Raw genomic sequence first — 24,491 nt, forward strand, 5'->3', positions numbered from 1 at the left:
ATGGCACAACAACTCTTCCAAACAGCAAAGAACGAGCTTTTAATAACCCCCCCCCCCTTTCTCTTAGTGCAGCGGTTCAGAGGCATCCAAAAAGCCTTTGCTGGAGGAAGGAAGGAAAGAAAGAAGAAAGGGAAGAACGGCAGACCAACCAACATGTGTGAGTCAAAGGCGGAACTATGACACTACTGCTCAAGCTCTGGTTGGCATAGATAACATTTCCAAGACTAAGCTTAAAGACAAATATTTAGACTAAGATTGACGGTCAAGAAAAGCTTTAGAGTTTGCACAATTAGGACGATTGAAAGATTAAATACTGTGGGGCCTCTAGTATGTACAGTATAATAATTCAACGGTTCAGCTACTAAAATATAGACTAAAGGACCAATTCAGCTCAACTGCAGTGCTGTTACGACTCTGCAATTATTTCTTCCTACGACCCATCATGACTCCTCTCAAAGCTTGCTTTTTTTTAAAGCCAAGCTCAAAAGGAGTAGTCAGATGTTTGATGGCACGTGCATCAGTGACAAGTTAACTCACCCACTCTCACGCGCTTCGTGACGAGGAATGTATAAAATTACCTCCGAGTAGTTTGGCGAGAGATATTTCCCATTGCATTTGGCAATGCTCCTCAGAATTTTTAATGCTCTATCTCCTTTCTTCCGAGTAACCAGCCAGCGGGGAGATTCGGGGACTGCCCTGGTGAAAAGAAGTCTTTTATGAGTTATGCCTGTGAATTTCAAAACCTGAAAGTTACTGACTTGAGTTCCTCTATCCAAGTGGCTCTGGCCATTAGATACATGTTTAGGCGATTCTGAGGGCTTACAACAGGCTCGCCGAGACAGATTATTTTCACAAGTTCATAATGAGAGGGGAAAATGCTCACTTGATAAACTGAATCATTGCTCATGATAAAAATAATCAATATTACATTACTCTTGCAAGAAGGCTATCTTAGGCTCTAGCGTCCTCAATTACACATATGAAAAGAACTGGGGTTTAAGGAGCATTTAGGAAAAGGTTAAGAACCCAAGTTATGTAAACTGATTTGCCCATACATCAAAATTAAATTAGGGGAAGAATTAAAATATGTTCACTCTGATGAGCATCAAGTGCGCACATCCGTAGCTATCTGATAACAACTTTCTTATTCCTCAGAGAATTCCTGAGTACTATTAATTTGCTTGATAAAAGATACAGAGACACAAACACCTTTCACTGAAACTGCATGTTGAACTATGGGCAGATATGGCTTGTGGCCTTGCCGTTTCCATAAAGTCATAAATAATAACCCATAATTCCCTTGAGTCAGAATTTTGCGTTTTGGAATTTCATTCATTTATTTTAATAACACCTGTTGGTCAATCATCGAGATGTAATCGCTACAAAATGCTCAAAGTCTCTAGAGGTTCTCAAGGCCAACAGCCATTCCGGAGAGGGTAGAAAATCTAATTGTCCTCATGGTCAGGTTGACTGAGAAGCGTGGCTTCTCCCTTTCTGTGGAATAACGATAAACTTGACAGTGACCCAGTCCACGTTACCAGTAATAAAGGAGGAAGAGAAAGTTGGGCAGCGTGATGGCCAGCTGGATCCCTTGCCAGTTGGGGATAAAGTAGGCAATTCCAGGGAGGATTATGATCCCAAGAGTGAAGAACATTTGAATCACTATTCCCACGATCCTTCTTTGCTTCGAACCTACTATTTCCGTCACTGGAGGAAAACAAAGACAGAGGTTAGGGAAGCTCAGGAGAGGCTCGAAGCCCACCGACCGACCGACCGACCGACCGACCGACCAACCAGAGATGTTGCACCCGCTACATCCATCAGCTCTGCTAGACTACAACATAGGACTCTTAAGGATACCCAAGCTTCCGTAGGCCCTGACATGATGGGAATACGCCTTCCAGCTGACTCAGGTGCCTTCCTCTCACTTGCTTCTCCGGCTGTCATCAACAAGCCTTTGCTGTGCTTCCCTACACGCCCAGCCCAGCGCCCTTCCCAGGTAGCCAAATACTACATGCATGGGTTTTAGAAGAGCGTATATGATGACTCTTCTGAAAGGTAGTTGTAATGATCAAAACATACACACAGTAAAATGGTTAGACTGTTCCACAATCTCTGAAGATTCACATTTCTTGTCTCTTTAGGGGATACATCGTGAATGTTAGAATCTACAGATAACGGTTTCACTCTCACAAGGATAATTCCCTCCGTGTTGTTGGCCTTTTCATTTACATGATACTTCTTTAAACAGCACATGGGGGGTTTATTGCTGGATCCCTTTCCTTCCCCACCCCCACCCCCCCACTGCCCACTTTCTACCCGTCTCTAACCCGATTCTGATCATCCTGGGATGTGCTGCTCTGTGGTTGCCCTAATGCCACACCCACACTGGGGTCTCCTTAAAAACGCTTCACAGTCCAAAGTCATTCCTCCTGCCCCCACCAGTGACGGCCCACCCTCCTAGCTCCCTCTCTCCTTCCCTGCCCACAAGAAAGATCTTCAGAGGGTCCCCAAAGTCGGTGCCCCAAAGAGGGACTGTCCAGCAGTAGTGAAAGAGAGTGGAAGCCCACAAGTCAGGAGCGATAATCAAAAAAGAGCCCTCACGTTTCCCTGGTCACCCACCCACCAGGATTCTTTTTTTTTTTTTCTTTTTCATCCACCCCCACGGCCCATGGAAGTTTCCGGGCGAGTGATGGAATCCAAGCCTGGGCAAGTGATCGAACCTAAGCCACAGCTGCAACAACACTAGATCCTCCACCCATCACGCTGGGCAGGGGATTGAACCAGCGGCTCCACGGAGATGGGCCAGGTCACTAACCCCCTCACCACAGCAGGAACTCTCACCTACCATGCTTCTTACAGTCAGGGCTCGACCCGGACACTACTGGAAAGGGGGCAGCCAGGACCGTCCCTGGTAATAGAAGCAAAGGGCAAAGGGAAGCTCTTTTTGTGTCACACTCAGAAGTCCATCTCTCCAGGTAAGAAAGAGGAAAGGTTTGTAAATGAACTTCTCGTCGTCAGGTCACACCTCCGCGTGGTAAAATGTTCTCCATTGGCACAGAAGGAATGCCATTAAAGAAACAGTATTTGAGAACACAGCAATGTTCGCTCAAACTGTATCACAGAAATACATGGAAAATCAAGGAACTATGGAATTAAAAAAAAAAATTAATCTCGAATAAAGCCAAGCGAGAAACCATGGGATAACAACATGGCAGGGCCATGAAGTGGTTCACCCCGGTAGTGTGGGATATTCCATATGTGGGTCCCAACTTAGGTGGAGTGTTAATTGCTAAAGAGTCAGAACCTTGTCCCTGCACCGTTTGCAGAAATGACGACTGTTGCAGCAGCACCACACCTGCAGGAGAAAGGCTGACCAGCAGGCACGTCTCGCCCGTCTAACCTGGTTCTCAAACAGACAAGGAGGCGCAGCCTCGACTTACCAATCACGTAGCATGTCATCCATGTTCCCTTTCCAAACACGCCTTGGAGGAAGCGGAAGACCACCAACACAGGGAAATTGGGTGCAAATGCCACCACAACGCCGGTGACGCCAACACCGAGGCAGGATATTAAGTAAATGACTATTCGTCCGTACCTTTTTGAGAAAGAGAGAGGCAGACATTTCCTTCAACGTTTCCTTCAATACAAGGAGAAGACTAGCACATGTCACAGCGGTTTCAGTACAGAAACTTTATCCTCTCTAACTTCCTTATCTCACCATGTGAAGGATGGCTGAAGATGCCATGTTTTGTTTTATAGCCAAACCGGGGCAAATAAACACATACGCCTTTGCAAGGCTGTTACAAAATTTAAAGCGCAGAATGTATCCTTTGGGATTGCAGTTTCCATGACAAGGAGTTTTCACATGTAATCGCCCTGGTGACACAGTTTGCATTTCCGTGGGTGGCGACAGAAAGAGATGGGAGAGAAAGAAGCTGAAATGGTCATGACGGCCAGGAGACCTGGCCTTCAATTCTGGCTCAACCATCCACCAGTCATGCAACCTTAGGTGAAATTTTTAAGCCATTCAAGACTCAGGTTTTGGTTTTGGTTTTCAAAAAACAGTGACATCGCAGAGACTCAAATGAGTCGCTAATGCGAAAGCCCTCAACAAACTACCAAGTTCACAAGGAACGTGAGTTGTTCTTAAATTTTGTGTTTTACCTTCAGCATTTACACAACTATTATCAAAGAGCTTAGGAAAAGGCACAGGTCACCATGGGCAATGTTCTGAGAGTCTGATGTTCAATGGTTCAGTGGAGCTGTGCCAGACCATTGGCCGGTAAGGGCCTGTCATCAATGACCTTTGAGAGACTTGATGCAAAGACATCCCTTAGAAATTTCCACCAAATTCACACAACATCTTGCTTCAGTCAGTAGCATGGAGACGAGTAGCCTTGGTGTATCCAGGTTTCTAAATTCATCTCTGCCCTTCCCACCTCCTCTCAGAGATACAGGCCCTACTCTGCTGTTCTTGTGCTTTTCTTCAAGAATATGAAAGGACAGAAGGAGCCGAAAGATGGGCAGCCCTGAGTTGAAGCCGCATGATTCATGGCTCTGTCTTTTTCCCTAAAGCACAGGTCATTTCTGAGGACAGTTTCTCAGCCCCCCTTACAGCACAGGTAGGAAAAGCCACCCCCCTTCTTTTGGCCAAGTTCCTCCAGTGTGAAGATATGTTTACTGGTTGTGAAAAAGAAGCATGCACAAGAAGCGAAACCCGATGTTTAAATTAGGAGGAGTAACACGAGAACGCAAGAAATACATCTCGAAAATCTGTAACTCAGCTCCCCGTGGCATCCCGCTTGGAGAGAGAGTGATGTGGTGGGGGTTGGGGGGGAGAATTAAGGAAGAAGAGATGAATTGAAAAGGCTGTTAAGGAAAAATAGTAGGAAAGACACCAGTAAAAGGGAGGGAAAAGGAGAAAGAGCAGCAGCCACAAAGGATGAAGGAGGGAGTCACAGGCAGAGAAGGGGTGGGGACAGCCCAAAGCAAAGGGACAGAAGGAGCCGAAAAAGAAACCAAAGGCTCTACCCATTTTGAGGTGTTGGTCGGGTCAAACACAGACCATCAATTGCCTACAGCATTTGGGGCATTTTGTCCTGAATTGGCCACTTTACTGCTGTGGGCAGCTCTGTAAGTGACCCTCCTCGCCCTGTCCACCACAAGCCTGGTCAACAGGACCCCAAGCCTGGGCCAGAGGGACCGGAAGAATAGTAAGCCAGGTAGAGCCAAGGGCCAAAGCTTTCCTATCCCTGTCCTAAGGGTGAGTAGATCCCTGCCCGTATTTTCACACTTGGAACTGGGATAAAGGAATAAACAGGAGAAGAGCCAACATCAACCATGTCTGAAGCAGGAACAGTTAAACAGAGAAGCACAACTGTCCTCAATATGCACCCTCATTGGGTCTGCCAGTAACGTATCGTTATGACTGTTCAGTAATAGATCAGATTCTTTCAATGGTTTTTAGAAACGCTTTTTGCAGATTTTTAATTTGTAAAATAAAATACATTTCATTAAAAAGTAAGTGAAACAAATTGGTAAGGGGCTGACCTTAGGCTAAATTAATCAAACCACGACCACTGAGCTACTAAAGCACGTGGCATCAGCTCCAGCTCCTCCACATCTGCCCCACCACCAAGTCACTGCCTTGCCGCTCTGTGTTTCCTCTCAGACACGTGCAGACCCACAGGGGGCATCCCAACCTCCCACACAGTTCGAGGGATATGGAGTTTAAGAAGGAAGGAATTAGCCCAACCAAATAAATGTGACAGTCTTGAATGGCGGAATCAAGATTATTTGTCTACATTTAGAAAGAAGAGTTTTCAAACAGTTAACATGAAACATCTTCCTCTGCACACGTATACATCGTATTCTAGGTGTGAAGCGGCGGTCACACCTGTGCTCACCTGTCCGCTGCGTAGCCCAAGGTGAACGCCCCAGCCAGGAAGCCCAGGTTGAGGATGGCTTGTGTGAGGTCCAGCATCCAAGCATTGTCACACACGAGGTCAAACTGGGAAAACAAAGAAGACACATGGGGAGTTCCTGTGGTGGCTCAGCGATAACTAACCCAACCAGTATCCATGAGGACATGGGTTCTACCCCTGGCCGTGCTCGGTGGGTTAAAGATCCAGCATTGCTGTGAGCTGTGGCGTGGGTCACAGACGTGGCTCAGATCTGGTGTTGCTGTGGCTGTGGTGTAGGCTGGCAGCTACAGCTCCGATTGGACTTCCTAGCCTGGGAACTTCCACAGGTTGCACTTGCAGCCCTAAAAAAGAAAGAAAGAAAGAAAGAAAGAAAGAAAGAAAGAAAGAAAGAAAGAAAGAAAGAAAGAAAGAAAGAAGAAAGAAAGAAAGAAAGAAAGAAAGAAAGAAAGAAAGGAAGGAAGGAAGGAAGGAAGGAAGGAAGGAAGGAAGGAAGGAAGGAAGGAAGGAAGAAAGGAAGAAAGAAAGACAGGAGCTGTGTGGCAATGCTTATCCTCAAGACACCTAATCTTTTGTATAGACCAGTGATCTTTACTTAAACATTTCTGTTGGCATCTTCCTTCAGTAAAAATTTGAAGTGTATCTGTACATATCTTTATAGAGATATATAAATGTCTTCCTTATCAGTCTCAATATCTGCCAGGATGTAATTTCCAGGACACTCTAAATACTGACATTTTAAAATCATTCTTTCAACTGTATCCGGTAGAGTCTAAGAGTCAGAGCCATGGGACACCCACCATCATCCACTGAAAACAAAGTCTAAAATTTGACACCAATCTTTTCTCACTCGGAATTTTTATCTTCATTCCCATATCTATATATCTATATAGATCCTAATATTTTATGTAGAAAATACTGCGTTTTGTGTTGACATGTGTTGTGTTGATGGACAGGTAAAGAAGCACTTCTATGAGTAATGAATTATGTCTATAAATTGACCTTTAATCAAATTTTTTTCTGTGACAATATTTCTAAACATTAGACTCCTTTCTGGTTGGGTTATAATTACAGTCACTTTTGGTTTTTCTTTTTCTTTTTTTTTTTTTTTTGGTCTTTTTAGGGCCATACCTGTAGCATACAGTTACTCTTAGAACATAATTGGCAAAAACATAAGATCTGATGACTCTTGGAAAAGAATTATTACGGAGGAGTAAAAATTTGTGGTCGATGCACCTCTCCATTAGTAGAAGAATCTTAAGAACACCTGGGGTTTTCCAGTTGGTTCACGTAATCTGTGCAGGAAGGATATTTATTACTAGGATGAGTTAGGGCTCAGCATCAATTCTACCCACATTTTTCATTTTTACAAATTTATGTGCCAAGAAAACTTGTCTGTGTAAGTAAATGAACGGGAGCGGAGAGAGTTTTGCTACGGGAGGGTGGCTCAATTCTTTGGCTTGCTTCCCCAGCATTTGCCAAGATTCACCCTGCAAAATCTATCATCAAAATTACTTGTGTTTTTCTATTGACCAACACGCCATTTAAGACCCCTACAGTCTTGCTGTAAAAAAAAAGAAACAGAAACCACCAGACTTACAGAAAGCGCTTAATCAAATCATTGGAGTCATTTACTTTCTTTTTTAAAAAAATGTTATTGGAGCAAAGTGGACACACAATGTTGTATTCGCTTCCGGTGTGCAGCAGAGTGAGTCAGTTATACACATATTCTTTCTTTCTCAGATTCTCTTCCCATACAGGCCACCACTGAGTATTGATCAGATTCCCTGTATGCACGTACTTTCTTTTTCAGTTGCTTTCTTACCGATATTCCAAATTACCCCACTGTTTGCTTCCCCACAGGTTTTTAACCCCCAGGTCAATACAACATAGTCAGACGGAAGAGAAGCGGGATTCCTGTCTCAAAGGAGAAGGACATTGGGAAAAGGACCTGCATCTGCACCGCATACATATCCTCAGGCAGATCCACTTTGGACACAAGTGAGTGGAGGCTCTGAGTGTTGACTCCCTTCAAAGCGCTCAGGCTGCCATGCCCGTGGTTGTCTCTGCACACCTCCAGGGGGCATGCTTGAAGGCCGCTGCTCTAGACGGTAGCATGAAGAGGAAATTAATGTTTTTGGAATAGAAATTATGGGTGGTCTTATAGATACATATTCATAAGCAAACTGAAATCTTCACTTATAAAACCCGACTTCTTGTCTTGGTTCTACAGCTAATGCCCTGTCGACTTAACATGGAAGGGGGGAGAACAAACTCAGGGCAGCAGCAATTCGCTTCAGGTGTATAGCAAAGTGAATTCGTTATACATACACATATATTCTTTCACAGTTGCTGAAAAAAATGTGTGGAGGAGTTCCCTGGTGGCTCAGCAGGTTAAGGATCCAGTGTCATTATTGCTGTGGCTTGGGTTATTGCTGTGCTGGGGGTTTGATCCCTGGCTCAGGAACTCCTTCATGGTGCAAGTGCAGCCAAAAAAATTTTTTTTTAATTTTATGGAGATTAAAGAAGAAGATTTACATATATGCATATACTAGTAACCATGGCAACGTAAAAGAGATTTACCATCAATGTAGGTACTGGTTTCTCAAGGTACAACAGTTTCATTTTAAGTAAACTTGCAGGTGATCATTTATCCAAAATAACTTCCCACTAGAATTAAACGAGAATGCAACTAGAAGTAAAGTACATAAAATCTCAGAGGTCAAACAGATGATTTAACTGCCAGAGAAAACTTTTTTCCCTTATGGCCAGAGCCATGGCATATGGAAGTTCCCTGGCCAGGGCTGAATCTGAGCTGCAGCTGTGACCCATGCCACAGCTGTGGCAATGCCAGTTCCTTTTGCTCACTGCACCAGGCTGGGGGTGGAACCGGAGGCTCCACAGAGACCCGAGCTGCTTGCAGTCAGATTCTTAACCCACTGTACCACAGGGAACTCCCAGAGAAAACGCTTTGATTCAGAAAACATTTCAGTATCAGCCAGCATCAAATATAAAGTCCCAAAGAGTAGAATTTGCTTCCTCAAGCTGAGCTTCGGATAACTGGGTTAGCAGGTAGAGGAATGACCCGGCAAGGCCTAGCAAGAGCTAGTCTTTTGATGACTGTGTCCAGCTGCTTTTGAATTGTATAAATTAAGATGTCCCCAAATATTCTTTAAATGCACAAAATATTCTGTAATATAAAAAAATCAATGATCTTTTTCACTTTCCCCTAGGAGAAATTGTCAAAAAGGATTTATTTCATACTTTGTATCAAAAATAAAATTAATTTTTTGGCACACCCATGGCATGTGGAAGTTCCCTGGCCAGGGATCAAACCTTAGCCACAACAGCGATGATGCCAGATCCTTAACCACTAGGCTACCAGGGAACTCCCCAAACAAAATTAATTTAAAATAAATGTTTACATGATTGAAATGCTATAATAACCATTTCTAAAGCACTGTGATGCCCTGTGGGCCACATATTGTCAGTCCTCTGTGCTTTGTTCTGCATCTCTGATGCTGGAGGAATGGAAACTTCACTATTCAGAATCCTTTACCAGCAGGGGTTCTGTTTTGGTTCTGCCAGTAGGGGGCACTGGTGTGAGACTAGAAGGCAAGAAGGAGGAAATGGAGATTCTGTGTCTGGCTGTGGCAGCAGCACCAGCTCCAACCAGAGCAGTGACAACAATCAGTGCTTCTAACCACTCCCTGGCCACCTGGGCCAAAGGGGCAGGGCCCACAGGCTCTGTGATGCTGTGGGGCAGGGCAGGGGCTCCGTGGGAACTGTTCTTCCTGGTCTGTCCCCCCCTTGCTTTTGTAGCCCTTCCAAAACAGCGCCAATCCAAATCCGCTTATTAAATCCCTTCTGGCTGGAAATACCTAGCCCAGTTTCTGCTTTTACAACTGGGAGCCTGCCATCTTTCAAAAGCACAAAATAAATTAACTGAAACAAATTATGTACCTATCAAGAAATACACACACACACACACACACACACACACACTTAGGCTTCCAGTGCAGAAACAGACCCTGTGCTCAGAAGGACTGAAGGGCTTGGTCTTGACTCTTGCTCCTACACTCAGGAGGGAGACCCCTGCCTCCTGGGGCCAGTGCCTCCTAATCAGCTCTGAGCTCCCTGCCTGCTGCCCAAACCGCTCTGGGTCCGAGATAGATTTTGTGTCTAAAGAGAGGTCAGCAGACACTGAAGCCAATGACTGTCATAGGCTAAGGACTTTTTCCTGAAATAAAGTGCTAAAAGCTGGGAGTTCCCAGGGAGTCCTAAAACCCAGGTCTTGTCAAATGTAACTGCTTTCTTTTAAGTGAAGTATAGTTGATTGACAATGTTGTGTTAGTTTCAAGTACACAGCAAAGTGATTCAGTTAGACACACACACACTGTTCTTTCAGATTCTTTCCCTTTATACAAGATACTGAGTATAGTTCCCTGTGCTCTTGGTCCTGTTGATCATCTATTTCATATATAGTCGTGTGTGTCTATGTTAAACTCCTAATGCATCCCTCCCCCTCTTAACCCTAACCTAACTGTCTGAATCAAAGACACAAGCCTTTATGTCTGCCCTAAGGCAAATCTATTTAAGAACAAGGGAAGCGTCTCCTTTTTTTGTGTGTACACATTTGTAATTATTTTTAAATGCTCATAAACCCATATATACACATCCTGTTAATTTTCTTTTAAAGTCACTTTTGTTTAAAGTTCAACTTGATTTTACACAAAGAGAATGACTCCCCTTGGCGTGAGCAGAAAACTTCAAACAAGTGTTTATGTCCTGCTGGAAGGATTGCATTGCTTCATTTTGCAGAAAGCACAACTCCAGCTAATTAGATACTTTTTTTGAAGGGCTTCCAACCAAGGGCTTTTTTTAGCTTTTCCTAGTTGTTAAAATCCAAACAGACATGTTAATTTGAATTGTAATGCTAAAATGCTGGATCAAGTTATCATCAGATATATGCTAAAGTTTTGCTTTCTAAATTATCCTTAGAATGAGAACAACAGAATGTCTTCAATATGCAAAGGTCAAAGGTAGGGAGTGAGGTGAAAATAATGCGAGGATGCAAACGACAGAAACTCCAGAGGGGCCGTTTCTGCCCCCCAACCACAGGGAATGGCTCCTGATGGCCAGCAGCTGGCTTTTCCTTAGATGTCCTGTTTAGCCTCTTGAACAAGTGCTCACATCAGAGAGTTTACGTTCAGAGGACATCACAGTATTTGACTCTGGCCATGGCCATGGCCATGAGAAACAGCACTCATTGTTTGTATGGTCGTGGGAGAAAGGGAAGTTGCTGGAGTCAAATGATAAGCTCGAAGTGCCTGTTTGGACTTTCTAAGGATGAGTTGTAAATGGAGCCATTGCAAATCAGCTCTCAGAAATCAGTAGCCACTAAACTCTGCACCAGTGATAAAAACATCTCTCATGCCTCTGGTTTGACCACCGGGTGTGGGATACCCCTGGGTCCGTTTTCCCTCCGCCAGTCACCCGTCGACCCCCATGGATAGGTCCCCTTCTAATGAACAAGTCACCATGACAGAGCCCAATAATGGTTAAAAATATTGCAACCATAAAGAAAACAGTCTGGGTTGGATTTCTGTGAGGGGAAAGGATGCCATCATTAATTCTGGTCTTCGTGAAAAAATTTTTAACATGATCTGATGGCATTATTGGGGTGTCTTCACAAAAAGCGAATGCTTTTCTGATCTGTGTGAACCCTGCGGATGAACTGCAAGGATGCAAACTAATTCTCAGGCATTTGCAGGTGGCTTCCAGTGGGGTGCCTGGCATCGTGCAGATGAGGCGGGGAGGAACACCGGTGATGTGCACGCTTTGTTTCCACCGCCTGAGGAGCTCATCGCATGGCTTAGAGAGGCAGGGTCCATTTATGGGAGGCAAGTGCACAGCAATTAAGATCTAAAAGGCATGGGATTGACTCTAAATGCAACAGGGCCTCAGAGAAAGAAATGACTGGTAGGACCCAGAGCAGTCAGATTCACGAAAAGGAGGGACATTAACAGGGGCAAGAAGGGCATTTGAGCAGGAAGATGGGCAACCTAGGCACAGGCAGGAGCATCAGTGCCTGTGAGGTTCAGCTCTGCCTACAGCACTGGGGGAGCTGGGCTCAGACTTGAAGCAAAGGGACCACTCGTCTCTACGCTCCCATTGGGGAAGGGAGCACAAGCCCAGGGGGCGGGACAGTGTGTTTCTTACTCAGGAAACCAGGGGCATGAGAGAGCTCAGAACAAGGGAGGAAGAGGTTCTAAAGGATAGAGGAAGAGTCTGGAAGGTTGCAAATGGAAAGGCCCAGAGCAGAAGCCATGACTCTAGGACAGAATGAGATGCCAGGGAGATGAGAGCAAGACCCAAAGAAAAAAGACAGGAAACCCAAGAGTCTGCAATGATCACCTAGAACAGGTGACTTCACATGCATAGAGGCACCGCCAGTGATGCAAGGTTTGCAGAGTATCACTTGTCATAGAAGCTGTTCTCCCAGGTTGATAATAGCCGGGCTTCAATGTATCGTTAAAGCAAATAAACTTTGAAATATAACAGAGAGGTGTCCTTTACATGCATGCTTTTTGTCTGAGCTCATGAAACTGGGAGAAATGAAGAAACTAAATGTAATAATAATGCCTCGTCATTCATTAGCTTAAAACCATTGTGACTCTCACCCTCACATCTCAGAAGTTCAAGCTGTTTGCTTTCTTTGTAGTGAAGACAAGCGGTTATTCATCTGAAAATATTTATGATTTCTCCAAATAGCTGAGACTAGCTGAAGACAAGAGCAAGATGAGAGGCTCTGAATCTGGACAGAGCTAAGGGCAGAGAGGAGCCGTGGTTCTGGAGTCAGACTGCCTGGGTGTCTTCGTCCCTAGTTTTGTGTCCCTTGGCAGTTTTCTTAGCATCTTTAACCCTCTGTGTCCCTCATCTATACAATGAGAGTAAGAACTGCCCTGATGCTCTCCCTCAGATAATGTACGTAAAGTACTTCGTCCAATGCCTGAGACATTAAATACTGGATAAATGTTGCCACTTGCATTATGATTAGTGACCTAATGCTGCTGATAATAAATACCATAACAGGAGTTCCTGTCGTGGCGCGGTGGTTCACGAATCCGACTGGGAACCATGAGGTTGCGGGTTCGGTCCCTGCCCTTGCTCAGTGGGTGAACGATCCGGCGTTGTCGTGAGCTGTGGTGTAGGTTGCAGACGCGGCTCAGATCCCGCATTGCTGTGGCTCTGGCGTAGGCTGGTGGCTACAGCTCCGATTCAACCCCTAGCCTGGGAATCTCCACATGCCGTGGGAGCGGCCCAAGAAATAGCAAAAAGACCAAAAAAAAAAAAAAATACCATAACAAATGATCTTAAAATGTGGTTTTTAACATTGCGCATTAAAATTACTGGGAATAAGTGAAAACAAGCCCAAGCTCCCCTCCAGACCAATTGAATCGGAATCTAGCCTAAGGAGCAGGTAAGTGAAAACTACTGGTGTAGAGGTTATCGGGAATTTACACACCTGCTGGAGGGTAGTTAATTTCTGCATATTGTATTTGGCTGAAGAAGGTTCCCCCGACCCCTCACCCAAGTTATGTCTATCTGGGACCTCAGAACATGACTTTGTTTGGAAAGAGGATCTTTGCAGATATAATTTGTTGAGGTCATACTGGATGGGGGGGTGGCTGATCCAAGGACTGGTGTCCTTCCTAAAGGATCATCATGGCGACACGTGGGCAGAGGTAAGAGTCCCACCTCTGCAAGCCAAGGATCGCCAAGGATTGCCCATTTGTTCCCAAGCGCTGCCATGACAGAGCACGGCTTACACGACAAAAGTTTATTTCCTCACAGTTCTGGAGGCTGGAAGTCTGGGATCAAGGGGTCAACAGAGTTGGTTTCTTCTGAGACTTCGCTCTTCAGCTTGAAGACAGCCTCTTCTCCCTGCGTCTTCACGCAGGCTTCCCTGTGTGTGTCTGCATCCCAGTCTCTTTCTGCTAAGGTCATCAGTCCTTTGGACCAGCGCCCACCCGAATGACCTCTTATCAGTGTAATTTCCCCTTTAGAGCTTCTATCTCACATACAGTCACAATCTGAGGTCCATATGAGTTGGGAGGTATATCTTAGCCCATAACTGCCATTGTCCCTGGCAGTGATTGCAAAGGCATGGAGCAGACTCTCCCCTAGAGCCTTCGGAGGGACCACGGCCATGTGTCTGTCTTCTTTGGAGAACTGTCTAGTTAGATTTCTGCCCAGTTTTTGATTGGGTTTTGTGGTTTTTTGATATAAAATTCCATGAGATGCTTGTATATTTTGGAGATTAATCCCTTGTCAGTCTCCTCATTTGCAAATATTTTCTCCCACTCTGTGGGTGGTCATTTCATTTTTTTTAATGGTTTCCTTTGCTGTGCAAAAGCTTTGAAGTTGAATTAGACCCCACTGGTTTACAATTGCTTTTATTTTCATTATTCTGGGAGGTGGCTCAAACAAGATGTTGCTGCAATTTATGTCAGAGTGTTCTGCCTATGTTTTCCTCTAGGAGTTTTACAGTATTTGGTCTTACATTTTGAGTTTACTTTTGCATATTATGTTAGAGAATGTTCTCATTTCATTCTTTTACATGCAGCTGTCCAGATTTCCCAGTACCACTTATTGAAGAGACTGTCATTCCTCCACGGTATGTTCTTGCTTGCTGTGTCATAGATGATCTGACCATAGGTGCTTGGGTCTATTTCTGGGCCTTCTATTCTGTTCCACTGACCTGTATTTCTTCTTTTGTGCATACCACACCTTTTTGATGACTGTAGCTTTGTAGTATAGACCGGATTCAGGGAGCATGATTCCTCCAGTTCTGTTTTTCCTTTTTCAATCATAACAATAATGATAATAACCTCACACCAGTCAGAATGGCCATCATTAATAAATCCACAAATAACAAGTGCTGGAGGGGGTGTGGAGAAAAGGGAACCCTCCTGCACTGTTGGTGGGAATGTAAACTGGTACAGCCACTATGGAGAACAGTTTGGAGATACCTTAGAAATCTATACATAGAACTTCCATATGACCCCGCAATCCCACTCTTGGGCATCTATCTGGACAAAACTCTACTTAAAAGAGACACGTGCACCCGCATGTTCATTGCAGCACTATTCACAATAGCTAGGACATGGAAACAACCCAAATGTCCATTAACAGATGATTGGATTTGGAAGAGGTGGTATATATACACAATGGAATACTACTCAGCCATAAAAAAAATGACATAATGCCATTTGCAGCAACATGGATAGAACTAGAGAATCTCATACTGAGTGAAATGAGCCAGAAAGACAAAGACAAATACCATATGATATCACTTATAACTGGAATCTGATATCCAGCACAAATGAGCATCTCCTCAGAAAAGAAAATCATGGACTTGGAGAAGAGGCTTGTGGCTGCCTGATGGGAGGGGGAGGGAGTGGGAGGGATCGGGAGCTTGGGCTTCTCAGACACAACTTAGAATAGATTTACAAGGAGATCCTGCTGAATAGCATTGAGAACTTTGTCTAGATACTCATGTTGCAACAGAACAAAGGGTGGGGAAAAAAATGTAATTGTAATGTATACATGTAAGGATAACCTGACCCCTTGCTGTACAGTGGGAAAATTAAAAAATTAAAAAAAAAACAATAATGATAATAGTAAACACTAATAACAACAGTAACAACAAAAAAACACACACTTGAAAGTTTTACGTATGAACATGAAGGTTTAAAAATTGGACAACAGTTTATATCACAATTGTATTAAAAATTCAAAATGGAAACACTCTAGAGGGGTCTCTGTGTTACATTCACCGGTGATTTCCAATGTGGGAAGGTATTTTGAAAGTTGGTTTTCAAGCCAAAGGCATTCTCTGCTGACTGACTCTACTACAAGATTATGCAACATGCATGAAAAATGTTTACACTTCAGAGTGAAGAGGGCTCTGGGGGAAACCGTGGGAACCATAAGAACCAAATAGGCCCTGCATATCCTCACCAAGCTCTGAGCCACCGGCGGGCCCATCTGCAAACACAAGCAGAAGAAAGTGCCCAGGCAGGGGCAAGACTCTGCAGTTCAGCCGAGAAGAACCATCTGGGCCCTCAGAGCAAATGGTTCTCAGTCATAAGTGACTGCAAGAAACAGGAGCACTAAAAGCCCTAATTCAGAGTCTCAGAGAGAAGCTAGAGGCCATCACGTTGACAAAACAGAGTGGTGAGTCTGGGGAAAGGTGCATTCGGCAAAAAGGAGTTATTGGAGATTAAAAGCGTAAGTACTGAAATCAAATCAAAAGGGGGCAGTGGGCAGCATGTGGAATGCTGGGGATGAGTGATTAGTGACCTGAGATATGCCCACGTGAGGTTTTTCAGGAACCTGAGAAAAACAGCCAAGAGGAGACATCAGGGAGAAAAGAAGAGAAGCACAGAGGAGTCTGAGGTGCTAACCCTGGTTTGCCACAACTGGGAACCCATAAGGGGGGGGGGGGGAGAGAAGTTATAATGAAGCCCAGAGAGAAATTCTGTGAGTGGAAGCTTTGAGTCAAGTGGCCAGCAGCAGAGGGAGAAGAGGTCTTTGCAAGTACCTGCACTTCCATCCCCACACCCATCCTGGCCTTGGAGACCGCTGAGTATGAGTAAGAGGCCTGGGGATTGAAGACTTTCAGATGTTTCTTCTGTGCTCAGCACCGCTGGCACCCCCACCTGTACAGGAGCCTGTCTTTCCTGTTCCATCTCCCACCCTCCTGCCCCTAACCTGGGATTCAGCTTTCTCTGCGGAGCTAAATCAGGTATTGGTATATATTTATTGATACAGAAAGACACCTATACTTTAGCAGATTCAAAAATCAGGTTACCCAAAACAAGGCATATGACCTTTTTTTCCACAACAATCTCTACGGAAGCATATACATCAGATTATCTGAAGGGAAGTATATCCCCAGCTAATTGAAAAGTTCTCATGACTGGACTATAAATGATTTAGTTTCCATACTTTGTGTTGTCCTAATTTTCTCTGCATTGCGTATGTAGTAATTATTTTTAAGTATTTTGCTAGAAAAAACGTAAAACTCTATCCACTTTGGAAGAACACAGAAATCCTATACTGAAAGTAAAGTCAATATTGGAAGGAAGGGGAAGAAGTTTAGTTGAAGTAAGGATGGCAAGAGGAATGGGGGAAAAGGGCCTTCAGAGTCAGATGGTTAAAGGCTGGTATGCAGTGAAGTGGACACTCTCCCTGACAATTATATTTGAAATAATTGCCAGTGGGAAATCAGAGATAAGTGAGGGCAGGGCAGGGAGACTGTCTTCTTAAAAGTCTTTCAAATGATATTTAATTTCACATGAAATTTAGGAAATAATTAAAAGTACAAAAGCACAAATCAAGAACCTCTCTCTAGGTACAGGTTAAGCCCTTAATGCCTAAGGCAAGTCTGTACTTAGTCCTGGCAAATCCAGTTCTGATAAAAGAATAATATATAAATAACATATAAATGTATAAATAATGAATAATATATAAATATTATAATATTATAATATATAACTAACAATATATATTACTAAATGAATAATATATAAATAATGTCATAGCAGAATGCAGCTCTCATTCTTTGCTGTTGCTACTTGATCTGAAGCTACTGCATAAACGAAACTAAGATTTTGTGTGCTGAACCCCTGATAGTATCCTTCAAGTCCCAAGTTTCTGTTTACCTTCAATCTTTTTTTCTTTCCCTCTTGTTAGGGTCATTTCTACTGACTGAATAATTTCCACTGACTGACCGTCAAGTTCACTTGTTCTTTCTTCTGCCACCCCCAATCTGTTATTGAGACTACTTAGTGAATTTGTCATCTCCATTATTATAGTTTTCAGCTGTCAAATTTCTATTTTTGGGAGTTATCATCATGGCTCAGTGGTAACAAACTTGACCAGTATCCATGAGGACACGGGTTTGATCCCTGGCCTCACTCAGTGGGTTAAGGATCTGGCCTTGCTGTAAACTGTGGTGTAGGTCACAGATGTAGTTGGATCTGGCATTGCTGTGGCTGTGGTATAGGCCATCAGCTACAGCTCTGATTCAACCCCTAGCCTGGGAACTTCCACACACCATGGGTGTGGCCCTAAAAAGACAAGTAAATTAATTTTAAAAAATAAAATTTCTATTTTTAAAATCATTTCCATTTCTCTGTTGAGATTCCCTATCTACTTATTCATCAAAATCATTTTAATTCCTTGAATGTCCTTTAATTGGTTGAACATATTTATAATAGCTGCTTTGAAGTCTTTGATACTGAACCCGAAGTCTGGGCTGACTTGGAGTCAGTTTCTATTGGTAGTCATTCTCCACTGCCTCCCTGTTCTCCCCAGCAACTTCCTGTTCTTCGCATGTCTCACTGGCTTGAGATGTCAAAAGACAGGGCAACATCTGTGGCCTATGGAAGTTCCCAGGCCAGGGGTCAAATCATAGCTGCAGCTGCCAGCCTGTACTACAGCCACAGCAATGCCAGATCCGAGACATATCTGTGACCTACACCGCAGCTTGTGGCAACACTGGATCCTTAACCCACTGAGTGAGGCCAGAGATCAAATCTGCATCCTCATGGACACTACGTCAGGTTCTTAACCCACTGAATCGTAACAGGAACTCTAGGATAACTTGTAACTGTTAGCGTTTGAGATAACACACTCATCTAAGTTCCCTAGAACAATATTCATTTAAAGTTATGCACCACATTTTTGCCAATATTCTCAATCCCAGAGACCAAGGTTAGCTTCTATGGATCTTGTTCCATAATATTAATCATACATCACACCCAATACCTGAAATTCAAGCTTCATGGTGGAGACCTCCCAAAATGGGTCTGCTAAACATCTGTTTTTATGAGATATTACTAAAGTAATAATCAGCCTTAGAATAATAACAGGTCATACATGTGGTACTAGGGAGGAATGCCTTGGAAATAGATTGTCTGTCCTTTGATTAAAACTTTCAATAGCTCTCCACTTTTTACAGAAGAAAGTTCAGGCCTTTTTACTACAGGCTTCAAAGCTCTTCGTCTAGCTAGGACCCTGACATGTTTTTCCAATCTTTCCATCCATTACTTTTCATTTTCTCAGCGGCACTGGTGCGTTCACCCATATTTGAACCATTTTTAACTTTGCAAGCTTCCAGCTGTTATCTCTGTCTAGAACACGGCCTTTTTTAAATCTCTTCTCTGATAAAAACCCTATTCCTTCATTCTTCCAGGCCAGATAAAACGCATCCCCTTGTTTGGAGATGCTCTGCAGACACATCAGACCCTTCATGAATATCTATTTCATAGAGTCTGCATGTGCTTTAGGAATCTGTGAATCTCTCCTGCACACCGTCACTCTAAGTAGCTATATTTAGTCTACTGCGTAGGTGACCATCATCATTCAACCAATTATTTAGGCTGAATAAAGGATTAGGTTTTTTGTTTTGTTTTTCCTTTTTTGGCCTCCCTGTGGCCCATGGAGTTCCCAGGCTAGGGATCAGATCCAAGCCACTGTCGTGAGCTACGCTGGATCCTTTAACCCATTGTGCCAGGCAGGGGACTGAACCTGGGTCCTGGCGCTGCAGAGAAGCTCCCAATCCTGCTGTGCCACAGGGGGAATTCCTAGGTAGGTTTTTCCCTCACCCTTAAAGAAATATACCACAAGCCTTATTTTAAAAAGGAAATACTAAATCAATAAGAGTTTTGAATGTAGTCAAGTCACAGCAAGTGAAATATATGCATTTGGGGATGAAAGATTAAATTATAATTTCAAGAAAATGATTCCAGTTCTCTTGTTAACCTTCCTATATTCCAACCTATTACAAAATACATTTTGAAAAATATAATGTAAAGCAGCTTGCTAAATTACATGGGTTTACATATTCCTTTGTAAAACTCTTACATTCACCTCCTAAAATACATGTGCCTGAGCCCATTCCATGCAAGCCCATTCTTTCCCGACAAAGGTTTTCATTTTTAAGAAAAGAAAGGGTAGGCTCTGTTTAGATTCGTCTCATTGTTAACTGAAGGGATGAGAAGTTCTCCTTGGACTTGACCGTGTATCCACTGCATGATAACAATCCTCTGAAATAACTAGGAGATGTGGAGGCATTTAAAAGACCTGAGGCGTTCTCGTCGTGCGGCGGAAACGAATCCGACCAGGAACCATGAGGTTGCGGCTTCCATCCCTGGCCTCACTCATTGGATGAAGGATCCGGCGTTGCCGTGAGCTGTGGTGTAGGTTGCAGACGCGGCTCCGATCCCACGTTGCTGTGGCTCTGGTGTAGGCTGGCGGCTACAGCTCTGATTAGACCCCTAGCCTGAACATCCATGTGCCGCGGGTGCGGCTCTATAAGGACAAAAGACAAATAAATAAATAACCATGATAAACATATTGAAATGATTCCACATTTTGTAAGTAAGGCTGCCCAGGTGACAGGTAACATGGTCTGCATGTGTATTTCGGACCTACTTATTTGCTTATTATTTGTACGCACAGGTAAGAGACGAGGAGATAGAAATTAGAAACAATGACAAATTCAAAGCTCCTTGATTTCTTAGGACTCTAACTCCAGTGACTCATGGGGGTTGAGTTGTATTTGAAACGTACAATAAATAGTACAAAAAATGGACTGATTATTTGATAATTATAAGTACAAAGTACAAAGGGAAAAATGAAACACCCCAGAATTTATCCTTAGAAACATGATTTATCCTTAGAAACATGATTTATCCTTAGAAACATGTTCTTTAGAAACATGATTTATCCTTGAAACATGATAATACGTAAAACCCAAAATAATACAAGTGTAGCTGTTTTTTTATGAGTCTTTGTTTTGGGCAAAAGAAACTTCTATATTAACCTATCATGAATCAAGACGTGGGGACTTTTATGAGAGCAAAAAAGTAGTTCCACCACATCGAATTGGCATTTTGAAAACTACCAGGAGATATTTTGCTACTAGGAATTTTCCTTAAATGCAGACAGAGTGATATTCAGCAGCTCCCTGGGCTGTAACACCTCACGGAATGTACAGGAAGGCTATCGTAAGCCGTCTGATCACAGGCTGGGTGAAACACACAGAGGAAAAATAATAACAGTCACAGTAAATCCCTCAACGAGCTTAACCATCCCTTTTGAGAAAAGCAAACATCTTCTGGATCCTTTGGAGAGAAAGACAGACTCCCCCACCTCCTGTCTCCCAGGAGGGCTTAACATGGGAATTTTAGCAATCGGCCGCCTTGAGATGTCAAGGATTTCCAGGTGTGTATTACAGGTATTCCTTGAAGAAGAATTCTAGGATGGAGCAGCCCCGACATCAGTTTCTGTGTTTCAGAATTAGGCGTAACACTTTTTCTCCACTTGGAAGCTGCTGTTGCCAAAGATTTTCATCATCTAGTCAGAACATGGGAGTGCCACGTACGCCTTTGGGAGTCTTCCAAAGCCCATGTTTTCTAATGGAACACACTCTTAGGACACAGGCAGTCAAGCTGAAGAAACACCTGGGGCAGCACCATATAAAAATCGACTCCTCCAGAGTATACAACCTAGGCTACAGAATTTCAATCCTTGGCATTTTCCCACTTGAACCCGGGTCTTTTTTAATCATCTAAAGAATCACTGACTGTGATATGAATATTAAAAAGCTATATTTGAATCCTAGCACACCTGCCTGACTTTGACGTCTCATTCTAGAATTTTCTGAGCCTTAGTGTTGTTCACACGTCCGAACTAGAGACACGGACCAGAGTCTCGAGGATCTGCGCTTTCCTGTCCTGAAATTTTCTGTCCTGTGCACATGCAATGACTGTCAGAAACACCAGGAGACTCATATCCTTAAAATAATTACTATTAGACTAGAAAAGAAGAAAAAACGTATTGGAAAGCTTTGGAGGAGAAACAGATCATTATATAAACCAGTAAGAAAAGCAGAAGTTATTGTCAGCAGAAGTCAACAAGTGACCACAAAGGTTAAAAATGGTAAACTGACCCAAACAAGAATCTCGGTGCCAAACCTAAGCTGTCTCAGCAGCCCAAGGCCTTTCTTGCGTCTCAGGTTCACTTTCTGTTTTCTCTTCTCCTGGCAGTTTGTATTTGAGAGCAGGAATAAGTGGGACTCTGGGCAATAGAATTATTTTCGTAATATTTCCAGTGGATTAGAATCAGGAAAAGAGGCTTGAGAAAATGCTGCATCTCAGGAGCGTTTGGGCCGGAGCTTTGGTAAGAGTGCTTCAGGGAAGTCCGGGACAATGGGTTGTTTGCAAGTGTTTCCTTGTTGCGACTGCAGAGTTTAACCATTCCACCTGAAGCGCAGAGCAAACTTTGGGATCTATATGACTCTGAACAGTGTTCCTAGAACACACACACACACACACACACACACACACACACACACCCCAGTGTATTCCCCAAAGTCCTTAGGATGCCCAGAACCCCATTGCCCAGGCGGTGGGTGTGTCAGAAGGGAGACTGGGATGCACTTAGATTTGGCTGGTTCCAGGGAACAATTAATTCATCATCCAGCATCGTCATTCTAGTTCTTCATGGCACCTTAAACCACATTGCCATTCATTATTACTGATAATCTTTGCTTCTTGGTGCAACATTTTTTGCCTTTTTTTTTTTTAAGGGCTGCACCTGCAGTATAAGGAGGTTCCCAGGCTAGGGGTTGAATCGGAGCTGTAGCTGCCGGCCTACACCACAGCCACAGCAACACCAGATCTGAGCCCCATCTGCGACCTACACCACAGCTCACGGCAATGCTGGATCCTTAACCCACGGAACAGGGCCAGAGATAGAACCTCTGTTCTCATGGTCCTTAGTCAGACTCATTTCCACCGAGCCAGGATGGGAACTCCCTTGTTGCATTTTAAAAACAAATTATTTTCCTTATGATTTCTTGGAGTTATTGAAACAAAAAAAAAATGCAGATGGACTTCAGGGAGACCCTGTTCTAAGTCTCCCTAAATAAGTCGATGTCATGTTCAGGGGTAGGAGCTCCCTGAACATGCACTGACCAAGTGAGCAGGACGCAGCAATACAGCAGCTCAGCAGCCTGGCCATTTGATTCTGCATATCCAGGTGTACAGGTGAATACATACACAGGTGATGGCTTATAGGAAGGACTCTGGAAGGCTTCCCATCTGGAATCTAGTGGCTTCAACTTATTTTTATTGACACCTAACATGCACTGGGTGCTCTGTTGGCCAGGCTGTCAATTAGTTGTACCCACGATCTCATTTAATCCTCCCAGCAACCCTGAGGGAGGGCGGACGGGATTATTATCCTCATTTTACAGATGAGGAAACTGAGGTGAGGGTGATCAGGAAATCAGGTGGAGGGTACATGCTCGTCAGCAGGTGGGGAGGAGGCCGAGCTGAAATGTCTAACTCCTGAGTCCATCCCCTCTGACACCCCGTATGCCCTGACCCGCTACTCTTTCAGGCTCATACAAAGAAATGTGTGGGTCATTTTTTTCCTTTATGGGGCTGCAGGTGTGGCATATGGGCATATGGAAGTTTCCAGGCTAGGGGTCAAATCGGAGCTGCAGCTGCTGGCCTTCGCCACATCCACAGCAACGCAGGATCTGAGCTGCATCTGCAACCTACACCACAGCTCATGGCAACACTGAGTCCCCAACCCACTGAGCGAGGCCAGGGATCAAACCCACAACGTCATGGATACTAGTCAGGTTCGTTACCACTGAACCACAACAGAACTTCAGAAGTGTGGTTTTTAAAAATTGCTGGAATAGGAGTTTGCATTGTGGCTCATTGGGCCAAGAACCTGACATATTCTCCATGAGGATGCAGGTTCAATCCATCAGTGGGTCAAGGATCCAGCATTGCCACAAGCTGCAGCATAGATCACAGGTGCAGCTCAGATCCTGAGTGGCTGTGGCTGTGGTGTAGGCCTGCAGCTGCAGCTTCAATTCAACCCCTCACCTGGGAACTTCCACATGCCACAGGTGTGGCCATAAAAAAAGACAAAAATTGCTGGATTATACATTCTTCATTGAAGCACGTCCAAGAGATCATCCTTTAACTACTTTTGCTTGGAGAGATATATACTGCAACAAATCTCCAAGACGCTCTGGTTTTGAGATTGTTTTTTAAACTCTTGCCATTTTCTTTAAATAAATATGTTAATAATTACATAGACTTCATTAAACTATCTCTTTTCAGTAAGGGAGCTATTTCCATCATATTTTTGCCAACTGAACATTACCTCGTGCTTGCTATAAAAATTTGTGACTGGTATAATGTTTTAAAAAAAATGTTGCTATTTTCCAGTCTCGTTTTTCTTTCAACTCCAGCCATTTCACATTCCTCTTAGAAGCAACGGATGGGGGGGAAAGGAAGAGTACAAGGTCTTACACAAGCATTGTGTATCTTGGTCTTAAAATTATGTTTGTTTTGAAAAGGAAGGAAAGTTCTAGAGTGTCACCTTGGCTGTTTATGACTTTTCATTGCCTCAGACTAGGCTAAAGAGCAGGAAAATAGGCCATGGCTAAGGACCATACTTATTAAG

General features: G+C 43.7%; 1 protein-coding gene across 1 annotated transcript in view; it reads right to left on the reverse strand.

Moving 5' to 3' along the window:
* SLC22A3 (solute carrier family 22 member 3) overlaps positions 1–24,491 on the reverse strand; it is a 97,833-nt gene that overhangs the window by 50,134 nt on the left and 23,208 nt on the right. Inside the window, 4 exon segments of the mRNA XM_047769795.1 lie at positions 579–696; positions 1,539–1,707; positions 3,444–3,598; positions 5,910–6,013. Of these exon segments, the coding sequence (XP_047625751.1) occupies positions 579–696; positions 1,539–1,707; positions 3,444–3,598; positions 5,910–6,013 (546 nt within the window).

The sequence above is a fragment of the Phacochoerus africanus genome, chromosome 2, assembly GCF_016906955.1.
Source record: "Phacochoerus africanus isolate WHEZ1 chromosome 2, ROS_Pafr_v1, whole genome shotgun sequence".
In the NCBI taxonomy this organism is placed as follows: Eukaryota; Metazoa; Chordata; class Mammalia; order Artiodactyla; family Suidae; genus Phacochoerus; species Phacochoerus africanus.